At 37.9% G+C, this 16,171-nt stretch overlaps 1 protein-coding gene across 8 annotated transcripts in view; it reads right to left on the bottom strand.

Moving 5' to 3' along the window:
- Positions 1 to 16,171, bottom strand: part of LOC114682054 (S100P binding protein) — a 42,128-nt gene that overhangs the window by 22,009 nt on the left and 3,948 nt on the right. For 3 of the 8 annotated variants that reach the window (XM_028855842.2, XM_028855844.2, XM_028855846.2), the window contains exons 2-5: positions 13,169 to 13,285; positions 11,339 to 12,135; positions 10,839 to 10,921; positions 9,085 to 9,176 (exon numbers count right to left, since the gene is read on the bottom strand). In XM_028855842.2, the coding sequence (XP_028711675.1) occupies positions 9,085 to 9,176; positions 10,839 to 10,921; positions 11,339 to 12,133 (970 nt within the window). In that variant the 5' untranslated portion in view covers positions 12,134 to 12,135; positions 13,169 to 13,285. Of the gene's footprint in view, positions 1 to 9,084; positions 9,177 to 10,838; positions 10,922 to 11,338; positions 12,136 to 13,168; positions 13,788 to 16,171 lie in introns of those variants that run through there. The other 5 variants (XM_037202953.1, XM_028855845.2, XM_037202952.1 and 2 more) reach the window with 5 other exon arrangements.

The following is a 16,171-nucleotide window of genomic DNA, read 5'->3' on the forward strand; positions in this document are numbered from 1 at the left end:
AACTCCATCTCAAAGAATCTCCCAAAAACTTAAGACTGTGCATATGTATATTGTGAATATTGTATAGGGAAAATGACACAAAAACTTAGTATGGGGCTAGGGAGACGGTTCACTTATGCACAACATAAGGACCTGAATTTGGATCCCCAATACCCATGTAAAAAGAGCAGAGCAACACAGTAAATGTCTGTAACTCCAGCAATGGCTAGATAAAAAAGTAGATCCCAAGGGTTTGCTGGACAGTCAGTCTAGCTAAAATGGCAATTAGCTCCATGTTCAGTGAAAGAGCCTGTCTCAAAAAGTAGAGTGCAAAATGAAAAGGAAGACATCAGATTATCAATCCCAGGCCTCCACATACATGTGCATGCTCAAGTGCACATGTGTGAGCATGCACGCATGCATGCATGTATGTATGTACACACACACACACACACACACTCACACAGAGGGGAAAAAATGAATAGCTGGTGAAATGGCTTGGTAGGTAAAGGCAGTGACTTGTTATTTATATAATGATTTATATATTTATATATAAATCCAGTTTACTTGAACCTGCACAAAGGTGGGAGGAAAGAACTGACTTCAAAAAGCTGCCATTTGCCCAACACATTCAAGCCATGGTATATACACCTATGTATCATACACAACCATACAACAGTAATAAATACAATTTAAAAGCAATAACAATAGCAACAAACTTAATGCCATAACTGGATTATTGAAAAGATAAAAATGTCAGAGACACAAGAAATTTTTAGAATAACTAGACAGGAAAAAATTATTAGATGTGAAACAAGAATTTTCTAAAAGTCAAGTTTTTAAAATCTCATACAGAATGTTTCCAATATATACAAAAGTTTAAAAAGGGAGGACGGATACCTTATATACTCCTATGTACTCATAACTCAGTGTAGTGAAAAACTTAGTAGAGTCATTGTATCTGGTTTAACATCAGAACAAAGCAACTGTTTTCATATGTACTTAGGTTTTAAAGAAGTCATTGTGAAACATAGTGATTGTATTCTGTGATTTATAGAGGTGGTTTTTTTAATTTATGCCTTTGCATGTGATCTTAGTCACAAGACGCTCTTGGCAAACCAGGAAGTCTTAGATTACCAAGTACTGCAAACAGTGCACGGTAAAGACTGAGGCTGCACAGGTGATGGATTCCTTCAAGAAACACATAGATTAGACCGGGGGCTCTGCTATGAGAAACTTGGATTGCTCTAAAAAAAATAGATTTTATGTAACAGTGAATAAATATGCTTCAGAAAAGTTACAGTTTAGAGTAGGAAGTATAATCCAGATGGCATAGGAAGCCTTTTATTAAACACTTTAAATACCATATTTAGCAGATCTCTGAGGAGTTTGAGGACCATCTATTAAGCACACCTGATTTTTAACAAACTTGACTTGTTTTTAGTTACTTGCTTTAGGCTTACTTTGAAAACAAATACAGAAGGCCAAACCTTGTCCTTATAAATGAATTAAATTAATATTTAGCATTAACTACAAAGTTAGTTCTGAACACAATTTAAAAAAAAATGGTCATTTAGGTGATTGACCATTAATGTGTTATATCTTAATTTTCTTTAACAGTTATAGAAAGCAATTTTTATAAGAGGATTTTACAGTTTTAGACATACATCTTTAAGTTTTTTTTTTTTTTTTTTTTTTTTGTTACCCTGAATATACCTTTATAACCTTAGGAATTTATCATCATACAAAAATCCATTCTAATCTAAAAGATCTTGGAAACTTGCTGTTGTCTCCTTAGTCTAAAAAGAAGATATAATAGTAAGGAGAGGGTTCATTAGAACTAAGAAGATGCTGCCTTTTACCAATAACAGCCACTGCTGCTCCTGGCTTTCCTCCTAGGCAGGTTTTTCCTGCTAGTGTTTTCTAGAGACCAGCAGTTCAGTATTACTGTCATGTTTCAATAAGATTGGATCTTATTTATTATTATTATTATTAAAGCAAGGAAACTGAGCTGAAGGAGTACACTAAGCCTTTTCCCATTTTTGTCTCCTTTCCATTCCTATATCCAAACTACTCATGTCTGATCCATTCTAACTTTCTGTTAACTAGACTCAATTCAAGTACCTCATCCCAAATGTTTCCTTTTTGCTGTTGTTGTTTTTGTTTTTTTCAAGACAGGGTTTCTCTGTGTAGTTTTGATGTCTATCCTGGATCTCGCTCTGTAGACCAGGCTGGCCTTGAACTCACAAAGATCCGTCTGCCCCTGCTTCCTGAGTGCTGGGATTAAAGGCCTGTGCCACTGCTGCCCAGCTTAATTATATCCTTTTTACATTCATAATCCTTCTGCAACATTCTCTCAAGCTAGGTGGATTTCCATTCTCAGTGCATCTCAATCCTTCATGTGTTAATTTATATATGAGTTCAGTTAATGTGGAACCTCAATCTTCCTTCAGGATACTCATTTTGGATTAGGATGTGCAAACTAGGTTTCCAAAGCTATCCATTATAAGACTGATTCTTCTTAGTCCGTCCAATAAACTATCAGCCAAACTTAAATTGACAGCAGAGTCTGCTAAAATATTCAGTGGCTGAGAAACATCTAATAAAAGCTGATTGATTATAGAGTTTAGACTTTGGAGCTACCCAGAGTGGGTACAACCTTTTATGTGGAGATGTGGAATTTGTGTGTAAACATGCTCTTAGTCCTTTGCAAGAGCCATCTATAAAAGTATTAAAAGCAATCTCTATAGGATATTAAGATATAACTTTAGCAATACCCATTGTTTTTATAAAATCTTAAAAAAGAGGATTTTTTATGGATATCAAGTAACATGTTAATGTGACCTGCCAATTATTAATAGTGTAGAACAATTTATCTGTATTTTATTTAGTGGAAAAATAATTTTTGTAGGCTCTTTATCAGTAAGAGATTATTTCTATGAGTTCCCACCTTAGCAGTCACATTTCTTAATAAGCTAATAACCTGCTCTGTTTCAGGTGTACACTTTTATAGAATTTAACCAAGAGTTTCCAGAAAACAACTTAAAGAGCATAGCCAATCCTCAGTACTGATAAACAGATAAGAGCATACCCAACGATATAGTTCAAAATTATGCATTTTGCTCTTTCAGTTTACTTACTATGAAAATTAAGCATTCATTTAAGCATTTATTAGATGATCAGGAGAAGAGAACATCTTCCATATAATGATTAACCAATACCCCTGGAAATTTTAACAGCATTGGCTTAGCACTTTATGTCATGGCTGTATTTGTTTCTGTAGTAGAAGCTGGGTTTGTTTTAATTTTTTCTCCCATGAAGGGACCACTGACATTGAGTTATTCCCAATATAAGGGAAAAAAAATTTCCCATAAAGGTACCTTTAATATTTAGTTATTCCCACTATGAGGGAAAAACAAAAAACATTTAAACGAAAACCAAGCAAACAACAAGAAAATTCTGAGTCTGGGCCAGCTGCAGCATGCTCTAGCACTGAAGTCCCGCCCACCATTCCTTGGAATTCAGATGTTGCCACTGGTGGGCCCTGGGCAGAAAGGGCTGATTGGCAGCTAGCAGCCAGAGAGCTTGGAGTCCAGCTGCCATTAATTCCTTTGACTCTTTTAGAGTAATTCTATTCTGAATTTTATTTATTTAAAATCTGCCTTAAATAGGGTGAATGCATTTTATATGCCACTGCTTCCTTAAGCTGCCTCAAATCTGTCATTTTTGCAGATCTCCAATCAATCTCAATATAACCCTGAGAATACTGATTATTTGTGGGCACTTGCTGCATAGTAACTGGAAACACCTGAAGTGGTATCTTTATGACCTTAGGCAACCATTCCTCAATGCCTTCATAAGGAAGTCTTTTATTAAACATTTCCCCTTTTTTTTCTACTGGGAGAACCTTTTTTCTTCCTTTATTGTTTTGTCTCTGGAGCTATTCTATTTGTATCTGTAATTTTTGCAATTGTGCAGTCAATTCTTCAACTTCCCCTTTGTGTGAGTCTGTCTTGTCTGAACGAGGAGGAGGAAGAGATTCTCCTTCATCCTGGCTCTCCTCACTGTCATCTTCCTCTGGAGAAACAAACATTCTCCTCCAATGACTGACAGTTGCTAGCCAGCATGTCCTCCTTCCTACTTGCATTTTCTACATCTGACCCAGCCTTTTCTGACTCTTCATTCTGCAGCAGCTTCAGAGCATTGGGAATTACATTACATAAAGACCAAGTCTTTAATGGTATAAACTCCCCTTTCTGATGAGCTCACCTTAAAGCTCAACATGAGGAGTTGCCTGAAACCAGTAACAATGTCATTTAATTAATACAAAAAGCTCAGTAATCTCTTTTTCGTTCACTTTTGCTCCATTTCCTCGTAGTAAACATTTTAACAACTGCACATATTGCTATTCCTGAGATAGGGAATTTCCCATGTCCCTGCCAAAATCCTAGAGTCCTCACTTAAACATGAGAGTACTTACCTCCAGTCCTGGGCACCAAATGCTGGTAAACTGAGTCATGCAGGATGACTGAGGAAAGAGAGACACTCGAGGATGGGGGTGAAGCCTTGAAAGGTTGCTGGGGTTCAATCCCTTGAGGCTGTCCCCCTGCTCCTTCAAGGTTTCATTGCATCCTTGAGTGGCATTCTTCAGTTCTCCTGAATGACTCACTCAGTCTACCATCAACTCAGCTTCATTTATCAATATTTTTCAAAGTTATTTCATTTTATTTTACAAAATTTTTATTTTATGTCATCTGTTGAGACTTAAAATATATCACACAATCTTACCTATAAAAACTCTATCATGACCCAGGCATGTGGCACACACCTTTAATCCCAGCAGTTAGGAGATAGAGGCAAGAGGATCTGAGTTTGAGACCAACCTGGTCTACATATCAAGTTACAGGACAGCCAGGACTACATAGAAAGATCTACTTCTGAAAAAAAAATAAAAATAGCTGGGTAGTGGTGGCGCACGCCTTTAATCCCAGCACTTGGAGACAGAGGCAGGAGGATCTCTGTGAGTTCAAGGCCAGCCTGGACTACCAAGTGAGTTTAAGGAAAAGGTGCAAAGCTACACAGAGAAACCCTGTCTTGAAAAACCAAAGTAAACAAACAAACAAAAAGGATGAACTTTCTTTTTTAAAGACTTTTTAGTTTTATTGTATGTGTATGAGTGTTTACCTGAACACACGTATGTGTACCAAATACAAGCTCAGTCCTAACAGGGGCCAGAAGAGGGCATCAGATTCCCTGGAACTGGAGTTAGTTTTGTTTTGTTTTTTTTATACATTACAGTTTGCACTGTCATGTGGGCTCTGGGAAACAAATCTGGGACCTCTGCAAAAGCAGGGAGTGTTTTTAACCACTAAACCATTACACCAGCCCCAACTTTTCTTGTCAATAATTGTATTTAAAATAAATTCATTAGCTGAAATTGTATTAGCTTGAGCTAAATCCTGTCCTTATACATTGTATTTGCATAGGTAATTCTGTTTCACACAAGCTAAACTACATTATCCTCACTTTGCAAACAACTTTTGAGTGGCTCAAGGTCCCATTTAGCCAACAGTAGTGCCAGGATATCACCTAGAAGTTGTGCCGGTGGGATGGCTCATCAGGCACTGCTACGCCTAAGATCTAAGTTCAATATCCGTGCCGACATGGTGGAGAAAACAGACTCCTACAAGCTGCTCTCCACACACGCATTAGAAATAAAATATAATTAAAAAAATAAATAAACCTAGAAGTTAACTCTAGACTTTTATTTTTTTCAACCACTAAAGTCTGTTGCTTTCCCACTGTGTTTCTAACTATTCTTTAAAAATAGGATATAAAGAGTAGTAATTCTGAGAGAGAAATTGCTGAATGAGAAAGCAGATGGAGGGACGCTGAAGTGCAAGCAATTGCACCTTGCTTTCACGGGAAATGGTCATTGAACACCTCAATGAAAAAGGAAAATATAACTAGATATCAGTGCCAACTACTAGCCTATAAAAGTCATCTCACCACCAACCCCACATCTGACAGAGGACTGATCTCCACAGTATATAAAGAACTCAAGAAACTAGACATCAAAATACTGAACAATCCAATTAAAAAATGGGCTAAAGAGCTAAACAGAGAATTCACAAAACAAGAAACACAAATGGCTGAAAGACATTTAAAGAAATGTTCAACATCCTTAATCATCAGAGAAATGCAAATCAAAACGACTCTGAGATACCACCTTACACCTGTCAGAATGGCTACGATCAAAAACACCAATGACAGTTTGTGTTGGAGAGGATGTGGAGCAAAGGGAACACTCCTCCACTGTTGGTGGGAATGTAAACTTGTACAACCACTGTGGAAATCAGTATGGCAGTTTCTCAGAAAATTAGGAATCGAACTACCTCAAGACCCAGCCATCCCACTCTTGGGCATATACCCAAGGAATGCTGATTCATACCATAAAGATACATGCTCAGCTATGTTCATAGCAGCACTATTTGTTATAGCCAGAACCTGGAAACAACCTAGATGCCCGTCAACGGAAGAATGGATGAAAAAAAAATGTGGTGCATATACACAATGGAGTACTACTCAGCAGAGAAAAACAATGAAAGCATGAAATTTACAGGCAAATGAATGGAACTAGAAAAAATCATCCTGAGTGAGGTAACCCAAACCCAGAAAGACAGTCATGGTATGTACTCACTCATAAGTGGATTCTAGATATAAAATAAAGAACAATCAGACCACAACCCATAGAACCATGGAGGCTATATATATAGCATGGAGGTCCCTAGGACGACTGTGGCTTATAATAAATTTCGGTTTTACTCAATTATTAAAAAAAAAAAAAATAGCCAAATGAATGGAAACACATGAACTATGAACCAAAGGCTGAGGGGCCCCCAGCTGGATCAGGCCCTCTGAATAGGTGTGACAGTTGATTGGCTTGATCAGTTTGGGAGGCAACTAGGCAGTGGGACCAAGTCCTGTGCTCACTGCATGAGTTGGCTGTTTGAAACCTGGAGCTTATGCAGGGACACTTGGCTCAGTCTGGGAGGAAGGGACTGGACCTGCCTGGACTGAGTCTACCAGGATTTGCCCTGGAGGAGGTGGGAATGGGGGGTGGGCTGGGGGTAAGGGAGGGAGTGGGAGCGGGGGAGAATAGGGGAACCCGTGGCTGATATGTAGAACTGAGTGGTATTGTAAAATAAAATAAATTAAAAAAAAACGTCATCTCACAAGGAGAAAAATAACAACTAGGGTTTTTTGTTTTTAGCAAGCTTGAAGATTCACAAATCTCTTTAAAGCCTGCCCTCCAATGATATGGGTGTGAAAAATATCTTTACTTCCAACAGACCTAACAGTCCAAACAAAAAGATTTCACAAGCAGAGGGCTAAGAAATGAACACCAGTGATATCTAATTGCCTTATAAAATCTTTTCTTTTTAAAGATTTATTTATTTATTATGTATACAGTGTTCTGTCTGCATGTATCTCCACAGGCCAGAAGAGGGCACCAGATCTCATTACAGATGGTTGTGAGCCACCATATGGTTGCTGGGAATTGAACTCAGGACCTTTGGAAGAGCAAGCAGTGCTCTTAACCTCTGAGCCATCTCTCCAGCCAGCCTTATAAAATCTTGAGTGAAAAAAGAAAAGGACTTATTTTTAAGAATTTCTCCTGATGGATGTCAGCATTTTACCTTTCATCTTTAGCCTTAAAAACAGAAACTAATCCAGGACTTTTCAAGAAAAAAGAGATTCTTCTCTGCAGAACATCCCCAAAACCTCCCCCAGAACAGATCTGGAGTCCAGTAGCTCATGCCTTTTCTATGGAATACATCTAGGACATCTTTCTCAATCATGTCCATTCTCCCCATACCAAACTGAAGAGGTCTCTCCTCATTTCTACATGACTTTTAAGTGTATTTCTTTAGAAAACTAATTATTATTTTAGTGTAATGGTTTTCTCTAGACTAGGAATTCCCAGTAGGCCAAGCAAGACCCACTTCTACTTTTCCTAATTTTCAAACTTAACACTTGTAGAAGTATTCCACATAAGTCTGCTGAACAAGGAAAGACCTAAACATTTCAAAAGACAAAGTGACCTTTATGGGAAGATTTTTTTTTTTAAAAAAAAAGACAGGGCTATCCTGGATCTCACTCTGTAGACAGGCTGGCCTCAAACTCAAAGAGATCCCCCTGGCTCTGCCTCCCAAGTGCTGGGATTAAAGGCCTGCGCCAATGCCACTCGGCGGAAGAATTCTTTTATCAGTATAAAACCCCCTAACATCCTATGCCTTCAACTCTGCTCCTTTCTCTTTAGGAATTTACCATCAGCTACTAGATCAAACTGAATAAAACAGTACAGTATCCTGAGAGGTGGAGAAAGAATTTCTCCACTTTGGTTTACAACAACTTCTAATGAAGTACTCAGAGATTTAGCTTGAAGGGCCTAGAACAATAGTGTAGCATTTAAAGATCTTGTATTGAGAAGCCAAGACACAGGACGAAGCTTGAAATGCTTACATTTTGCATTTAAAAGTAAAAAGCAACAAGGAAAATTACTCCACATTTTAAAAGTCCCAAAACAATGATTAGTAAGGAACATCACTTCATTTACTTCTATTAATAGACAAAATAAAAATAATGACAATCAGCCGGGCGTTGGTGGTGCACGCCTTTAATCCCAGCATTCCGGAGGCAGAGCCAGGCGGATCTCTGTGAGTTCGAGGCCAGCCTGGTCTACAGAGCGAGATCCAGGAAAAGGCGCAAAAAAGTACACAGAGAAACACTGTCTCAAAAAACCAAAAAAAAAAAAAAAAAAAAGACAATCTTCAGTTTTGTTTTTTTTTTTAAAAAATTAAGATCTGGGTTATAGCTCTTAACTATAGGATAGAAAATCAAATGGCCTAAGTCCCTTCTATAATACTTGTTAGCCAAACCACTTTCCACAATTATCTGCTTAAAAAAGCCTTTAAAGTAAATCTTAGGATAAGGAAGTTTTCTTCTTCTTCAATCTAAGAGAATTCAAAACAACACCCCAGTGTAAGCTTATTACCATGGAACTTCAATCCATGTTTCATGACTCTTTGGTCACCATGTTACCTTGGTTAGAGTCCTCTGGGTCTTCTATATGAGCAATGACTTTGCTGATATAAATGTCCTTCTGTTTTTCTAGATCTGATTGTGAAAACATCCTTGAATAAAGCAAACACGGAGGAAAAATAGTCCGTTAGAACCATGAATACAGTGCTTTGGAGAAAAGTCACATATTGATGGAAGTTAAAACAACGAACTTTCAGAAGCAAATTCTCTCTTAAAATCCAGTGACAAGCTGGGCGGTGGTGGCGCATGCCTTTAATCCCAGCACTTGGGAGGCAGAGGCAGGCAGATCTGTGAGTTCAAGGTCAGCCTGGTCTACAGAGCGAGATCCAGGACAGGCACCAAAAATACACAGAGAAACCCTGTCTTGAAAAACCAAAAAAAAAAAAAAAAAAAAAAAAAAAAAAAAAAAAAAAGATCCAGTGACAGAGAAGGCAATGTTAGTCAGTACAAACCAACATCAAGTACCGAGTTTAGAAGTAAAGGAAGAAAGGAAATGTAATTCCTGATAACAGACTATCAGAAGGTAAAAATGAAGTAGCTCATAAAGAGGAAGCATTTATTGAGTAATTCAAATTTAGCCAACTTCATTGAGCCATGTAGAAAAAGTTGGATGAGATTAAGGCAATTATGATCTTGGCAAGAGCAATTTCTGGTCCTCATTCATATTGATAGCTCTGTATGGAGTCAGTGGATGAAAATATTGACAATGTAAATTATTAGTATTCCAAGTAGCCTGATTTGTGTGTTTTGGTTTAATTTCACTCTTAAGAAATTCACAAAGTGGGGCTGGAGAGACAGCTCAGCAGTTAACAATGCTGGCTGCTCTTCTAGAGGACCTGTGGTTCAGTTCCCATTACTAACCACACAGCAGCTCACAACTGTCACTCCAGTTCCAGAGGATCTGACACCCTCTTCTGGCTTCTGTGGGCACTGTACACATATAGTATACAAACCTACTCAGGTGAAACAATATATACGAAAAATAAAGATAAAATCTCAAAAAAAAAAGGAAAAAACTGACAGACTTTTCTCAATTATGTGGAAAAAGAAATAAGATAGAACCCACAAAACAAAAATTTAGTGGCAAATAATCTTACTTGTCATTTTTAAAATGTTGAAAGCAGAATAAATATGCCATAAGTACATAATAAAAATAAATAAAACCTTTTCTCAATTTTATTGTAAGTAAAGCAATTGGATTCAACCTATGAAGTAGCTTTTCCAGTACATTTGATTGAAAATACCCACGTACAGATAGATACTGCCATCTCCTGGCAACAAAAAAGTAAACTAAAAAGATGCCTCAAATCTGCATCCCTAACTAATATTTGTCCCCAATTGTATGCAAGAAAGAGAAGTAAGACTAAATGATTTTCTAAGTAATTTTAACCTTTTTTGGTTAATATTCTGACTTCTTATCAAATATGTGATCAGGCCTCCTCATACATGGAAGACATTTTGTACTTATATAGTGTTTTACTAATATGTCTTTTTTACTTTCAAAATAACCTTGTGAGGCTGTAGAGAAGGCATCATTAGCTTTATTTTACTGACATAGAAACTGAAGTGAGAGATTATTTGAGTTGCTCAAGGTAACACAAATAGGTAGCTTAGGAATTTCAAGTTTGCTTATTCTTCCTGCAGGATTTCCTGCGCGCCCCCCCCCCCCCACACACACACTTTAAGATATTGGGAAGGGAAGAAAGAAATGAAAGAGAACCACCAGAAACTAGAATGGTTATATGTTACATTACCTGGTTCTGGTTTGGAGAACAGGAATGACTTTGCCTAGTCTTCTCTCACCTTTCACCTCCCCAGAATCCTTGTCAAAAGCATGCTGATTTGTTGTTGTTTTCCAGAGCAGAAAGAAGGAATACAGTAGGGAAGATAATTACTAGTTATAAGTAATTTTTATAAACTTCAGCTGTATCATATAGCTGAGAATATGATTTCTTTGTTGTTTTGTTTTTCAAGACAGGATTTCTCTGTGAAACAGTCCTGGCTGTCCTGGAACTCACTCTGTAGACCAGGCTGGCCTCGAACTCACAGAGATCCACCTGCCTCTGCCTCCCTAGTGCTGGGATTAAAAGCATGCACCACTACTGTCCCAGCAAGCTTCATTCCTTTTTTGGGATTAGGGATTGAAGCTAGTACAGGCTAGTCATACACTCTACTGCATAGTTAAGTACACAGGAACTCTTTCTGAATGAAAATAATTTCATTTCTACTGTGTCTTGAAAAAAAGTGTACTTACTCTGTTTGATGAACTGGACACAACCGGAGTCCTCATTTCACAACCTGATTTATGTGATCCACTATTTTTCCAGGACGATCCCCTGTTAGGTACCTCTGAATGGTTGGAGATCTGAGAGAACACAGGAGTAGGTTTCTTACTTTCAGGTATATTTTTATCAGAGGCAGTTTGTTCGGTGTTATTGTTTGAAGGAGAAGAAAGCAGGGGCCCATCCCAAGCAGAGTTACTGGGACTGACCCCTTCCAGTTCAGTGCAACGTTTATTCTCACTAGGATGAAGATCATCTTCTCTCGGCTGTTCCCCAAGGGAGGCAGGTTTTTCTTTGGAGGAATCGATCTTGTCCTTATCAAGCACAGGATCACAAACTGTTGGATTAAATGGTGCAACAACAGTTACTTTTATAAGATTCTTTTCAAGTACAAAGTGTCTGTTTAATGATTTACTAGGAGTTGGTCCATGACCAACTGATGTACTTAGTTGAGGTAGTTTGAAGAAGCCAGGGGTCTCAGCTGCTGGTCCCAAGCTGTACAAAGAATTTTCTTGAGGAGTAACAGGTAGAATTTGACACTTTCTCTGTCCATACTCATCATGCCCACCATCATCATCCTTCAAGAGCATCTCAATCTCTTCCTCTGTGAAACTGAAGTGGCCATCATCTTCTTCCCCATCAGAAAACTCCAACAAGGAGTCATCCAATTCATCTTCATCCAAGGAACCCCAAGAAAATGAGGCACTGTCTTTAGGCAAAAGAGAGGTACCAGAAGACTGTTCAGAGGGCAATAGTGAGCACGTCATATCTGGAAAAATATGAGAAAGTTTTGCTGAAGAACAAGAAATACCTTAAACCAATCTACTATATAAATAGAGAGAAGCACCCTAGTATCCCAAATCCCATGCCTGCACTGTGATTTGTAACTTGAGAAATAATTAAGATATTATCCTTACCAGCATTATGGAAATAAATGTTTGAGTAAGATACATTTTTTTTCTGAACATAATGACAAAAATTAAGATGAATGATAATCAGAGTTGGTGAGGCTGTAAAGACAAGCACTCACTACTAGTTAGGAACATAAGTTAATATACTATTTTGTGAAGAGTAACTTGGCAATATCTGATCTAGCAATCTCACTTCTAGAAATTTATCATATAGAACTATCTACTACAAATGTACACAAAAAACAAATAAGGATCTCCAAAGCAGTATTATTCATGAGGCAACCTAAATTGTCTACTTCTAAGAGAAATGTTTAATAACATCATGAGACATTTGTGTCAAAAACTTTCAACTATTTAAAAGCACATTAACGTAGCTTTATATGTACTGCCATGGATAACTATAATATACAAGCAGAATGTTTTAAGTGTTTCTTTAAAATGTTTAGACACAGAGTTTACACTTTTAAAAAAGAAAACACCTATTACTTTGTTGTTCTGGTGACTGAACCTGGAGCCTCATGCATGCAATTCCAGCTCTCTACACCGAATTACATCTCCAGACTATTTTTTACGTTTTAATTGCAGATAGTGTCTTACTAAGATGCCCAGACTGTACCTAATTTGCTCTGTAGCACAATCCTCCTGCCTCAGCCTCCACAGAAGCTGGAATTCCAGGCCTGTGACCAACTGAAACATGTATTATTTTTTTAAATGAAATGAAATTTAAAAAAAAAATTAGGAGAGAGGGAAGTAGATAAATGTTGCTGGTATAGTGGTACATGCCTTTAATCCCAGCACTCAGGAGGTAAAAGCAGGTGAATGTTACAGGTCAGCCAGAGCTATACAGTGAGACCCTTTTTCAAAAAACAAAAATTAAAATGTCTTCCATACTGTGCGGAGCTGCTGGAGCAATCTCTGCCTTTGCCACGAGACCAAATGGAAAGAGGTGTCAGCTCCTGCTGGCTGTTCCTTTCAGGAGATTTGTCAAAGTGATTGACTCCCACCTTCCTGCAGGCACAAAGAAAATTAAAGGATCTTCTCATCACTTTCAACTCTGCTAATTACAAAGTCAACTGCATTATGCTTCAAGGTGTTCCATCTATTAATTTTGATCTTGATTTTTTTTAAATACCAGCAAGTTGGATTATTTTCAGTGAAGAACACCGAAGAAAAATCTTTAGAAGAAAAAATTATGCAACTAAGAACTGGTTTAGTTCCTCCCAACAACTGGCACTTTCCTAAGACTATTGTCTGCTTTAGTGGGGTAAATAAGGACTGGGAGTCTTAAGACCTGGCTCTGTCACTAACAAGCCCTATCCATTAAGTCACTTAACCATTTGGATTTGTTTCCTTGTAAAATGGAAAAGGGTTGGAGAAGGAGGACTAGGCCATGTCAAAGACACTACCATATTCTAAAAATTATAACCATACCAAAACCCAACCAACTCCCTTCCTCATTTTTAATATATATAAAATACAAAGAAAAGTTGTTGGTGGTGGTGGTACCAGAACTCGGAAGGTAGAGGGAGGTGGATCTCTGTGAGTTCAAGGCCAGCCTAGTCTACAGAGCAGGTTCCAGGACAGTCAGGACCGTTACACAAAGAAACCTGTCTTGAAAAAGCAAAAACAAAAAACAAAACAAAAAAGTCAACAAAGATATAAACACAAGAATTATTATTACCAACCACAGGGTCAAGCATCAACATTGTTCTATTCTTTTTCTACTTGAATGTTTACTTGTATAACTGAAACCTAGTGTGGGGGTAAGGGATATGGCTGAATAGTTTAGTGCTTGCTTAGCATACTTAAGGGGGCTGAGATTAGAGGCACACACCACCACACCTACTTTAAGTGATACTGGGGATCCAGAAGAAGGCTTTGCTGATACTAGGCAAGTACTTGTTTTCTGAGAGTCTCAGATAGTTCAGGCTGGCATCCAAATCACTATGTAGTGGAGGATGATGGCCTTGAACTGATCCTCCTCCCTCCACCCCCAAGTGCTAGGATTAAAGGAATTACCTCTAACCTGGTTCCTTTCTAGCTTTTTACAGTGAAAATTTCCTTCACTTTACTGCCCTCTGTATCAGACCCTCACTTTCAGCTTTAATTCATGTATCCCTTCAGCAATAATTTTCTGAACTACATAGTATGTCTCTATGATTTTTAAGAAATAAATATATGATTCCTAAACTCCCAGAACATTAATTTTGCTTGGTTTTTTGTTGGTTTGTTTTTTGTTTTGTTTTTCAAGACAGGATTTCTCTGTGTAGTCCTGGCTCTTCTGGAACTCACTCTGTAGACCAGGCTGACCTCAGACTCAGAGATCCACCTGCCTCTGCATCCCCAGTGCTGGGATTAAAGGTGTGCATGCACCATCATGCCTGGCAACATATAATCTTATTAGCAAGAACACCAAAAATTAAGTTCTAATATGAGATAATATAAAATGGTATAGACAATAAAGCACTAAAGAGAAAAGGGGAGAAAATATAGCATTTTATAACTAGAAAGGATCTAGTTATCTCAGAGTGATGGGCCAAGCATGGTGGTGCATGCCTTCAATCCTAGCAGAGAAGCAGGCAAACTCTGAATTCAAGGTCAGCATGATCAACATAGTGAGCAAGCCAAAGCTACAGCCTCAAAACATATCCTGTATCAAAAAAAGAAAAGAAAGTAATTTTTGGCCCATTGACTAAGCTATTTTATAGATTAAAATCATCTTTTTTGACAGCAGTAACAGTGCTTACTTTTAGAAAAGTGAAAGTATTGTTTTTTAAGTTTGAGAAACCTTGTGCCTTGGGCAGTGGTGGCTCACACCTTTGATCCCAACACTTGAGAGGCAGAGCCAGGTGGATCTCTGTGGGTTCAAGGCCAGCCTGGTCTACAGAGTGAGTTCCAGGACAGTATGGCTGTTACACAAAGAAACCATGTATGTCTCAAAAATCAAAAAGGAAAAAAAGGAAGAAACTTGTGCTAGCTGCAGTAGTGCACACTATAATCTCCATACTTGGAAACCAGAATGGGCTACACAGCAAGGATTATCACCATCATCACCCCAAAAAACAATTTCACATTATTAAACATGTCACAGACACTGAGCTCAAACAACTTTTTTTGTTTTTGTTTTTGTTTTTGTTTTGTTTTGTTTAGTTTTGTTTGAGACAGGGTTTCCTTGTATAGCTCCGGCTGTTCTGGAACTTGATTTGTAGACCCGAGTGCTGGAATTAAAGGTATGCACTGCATTACCACCCAGTTCACAACTTCATTTCTTAGAAGCCCTTTCTGGACTACTGCCCCCTCAACCCAATCACTCCAAAAAATATATAGTTCAAGCACTTGCTTGGCCAAATGCAGTGTTCAATACGTTTTCACAGTGAAAGCGTGGAAAAATAAAGTCAGCTCCCTAGATAACAATGCTAGGAAAAGAATCCAAACCAAAGGCTAACTGCAAAGGCAATCTTTTCCTCTCTTTTGTGACAGACTTGCCTCTAGGGTCAGTTAGCAAATGGAAAAATTAGAATCCAAACCTAAGCCTTCTAAATTTAGTATGCTTGCTAATAAACTATTAGAATATGTAGATATTGAAGACGGGTTTTTATTACTTGGGAAAACAATTTAAACTACCTTAAAATGCATCAGAAGCTGCCCTTGATCTCCCAGATGTCACCTATCATCCAAAGACTCAAAACTGACTCTTTTGAGCTTATCTCATAATGTCCCAAAAGGCAAAAGCATCCAAACAATATTATATACATACAAACAGAGAGACAGACAGGAATAAATTTTAACTCACACAAATCATTCTCTTTGTAAACTTTCCTGAACTTCAAAAATTCTTTTTATTATAATGTAAAACAAGTAAGTAGGCCTGGCATGGTAGTGCATGCCTTTAAT

This window comes from Peromyscus leucopus, chromosome 2 (genome assembly GCF_004664715.2).
Source record: "Peromyscus leucopus breed LL Stock chromosome 2, UCI_PerLeu_2.1, whole genome shotgun sequence".
NCBI lineage: Eukaryota > Metazoa > Chordata > Mammalia > Rodentia > Cricetidae > Peromyscus > Peromyscus leucopus.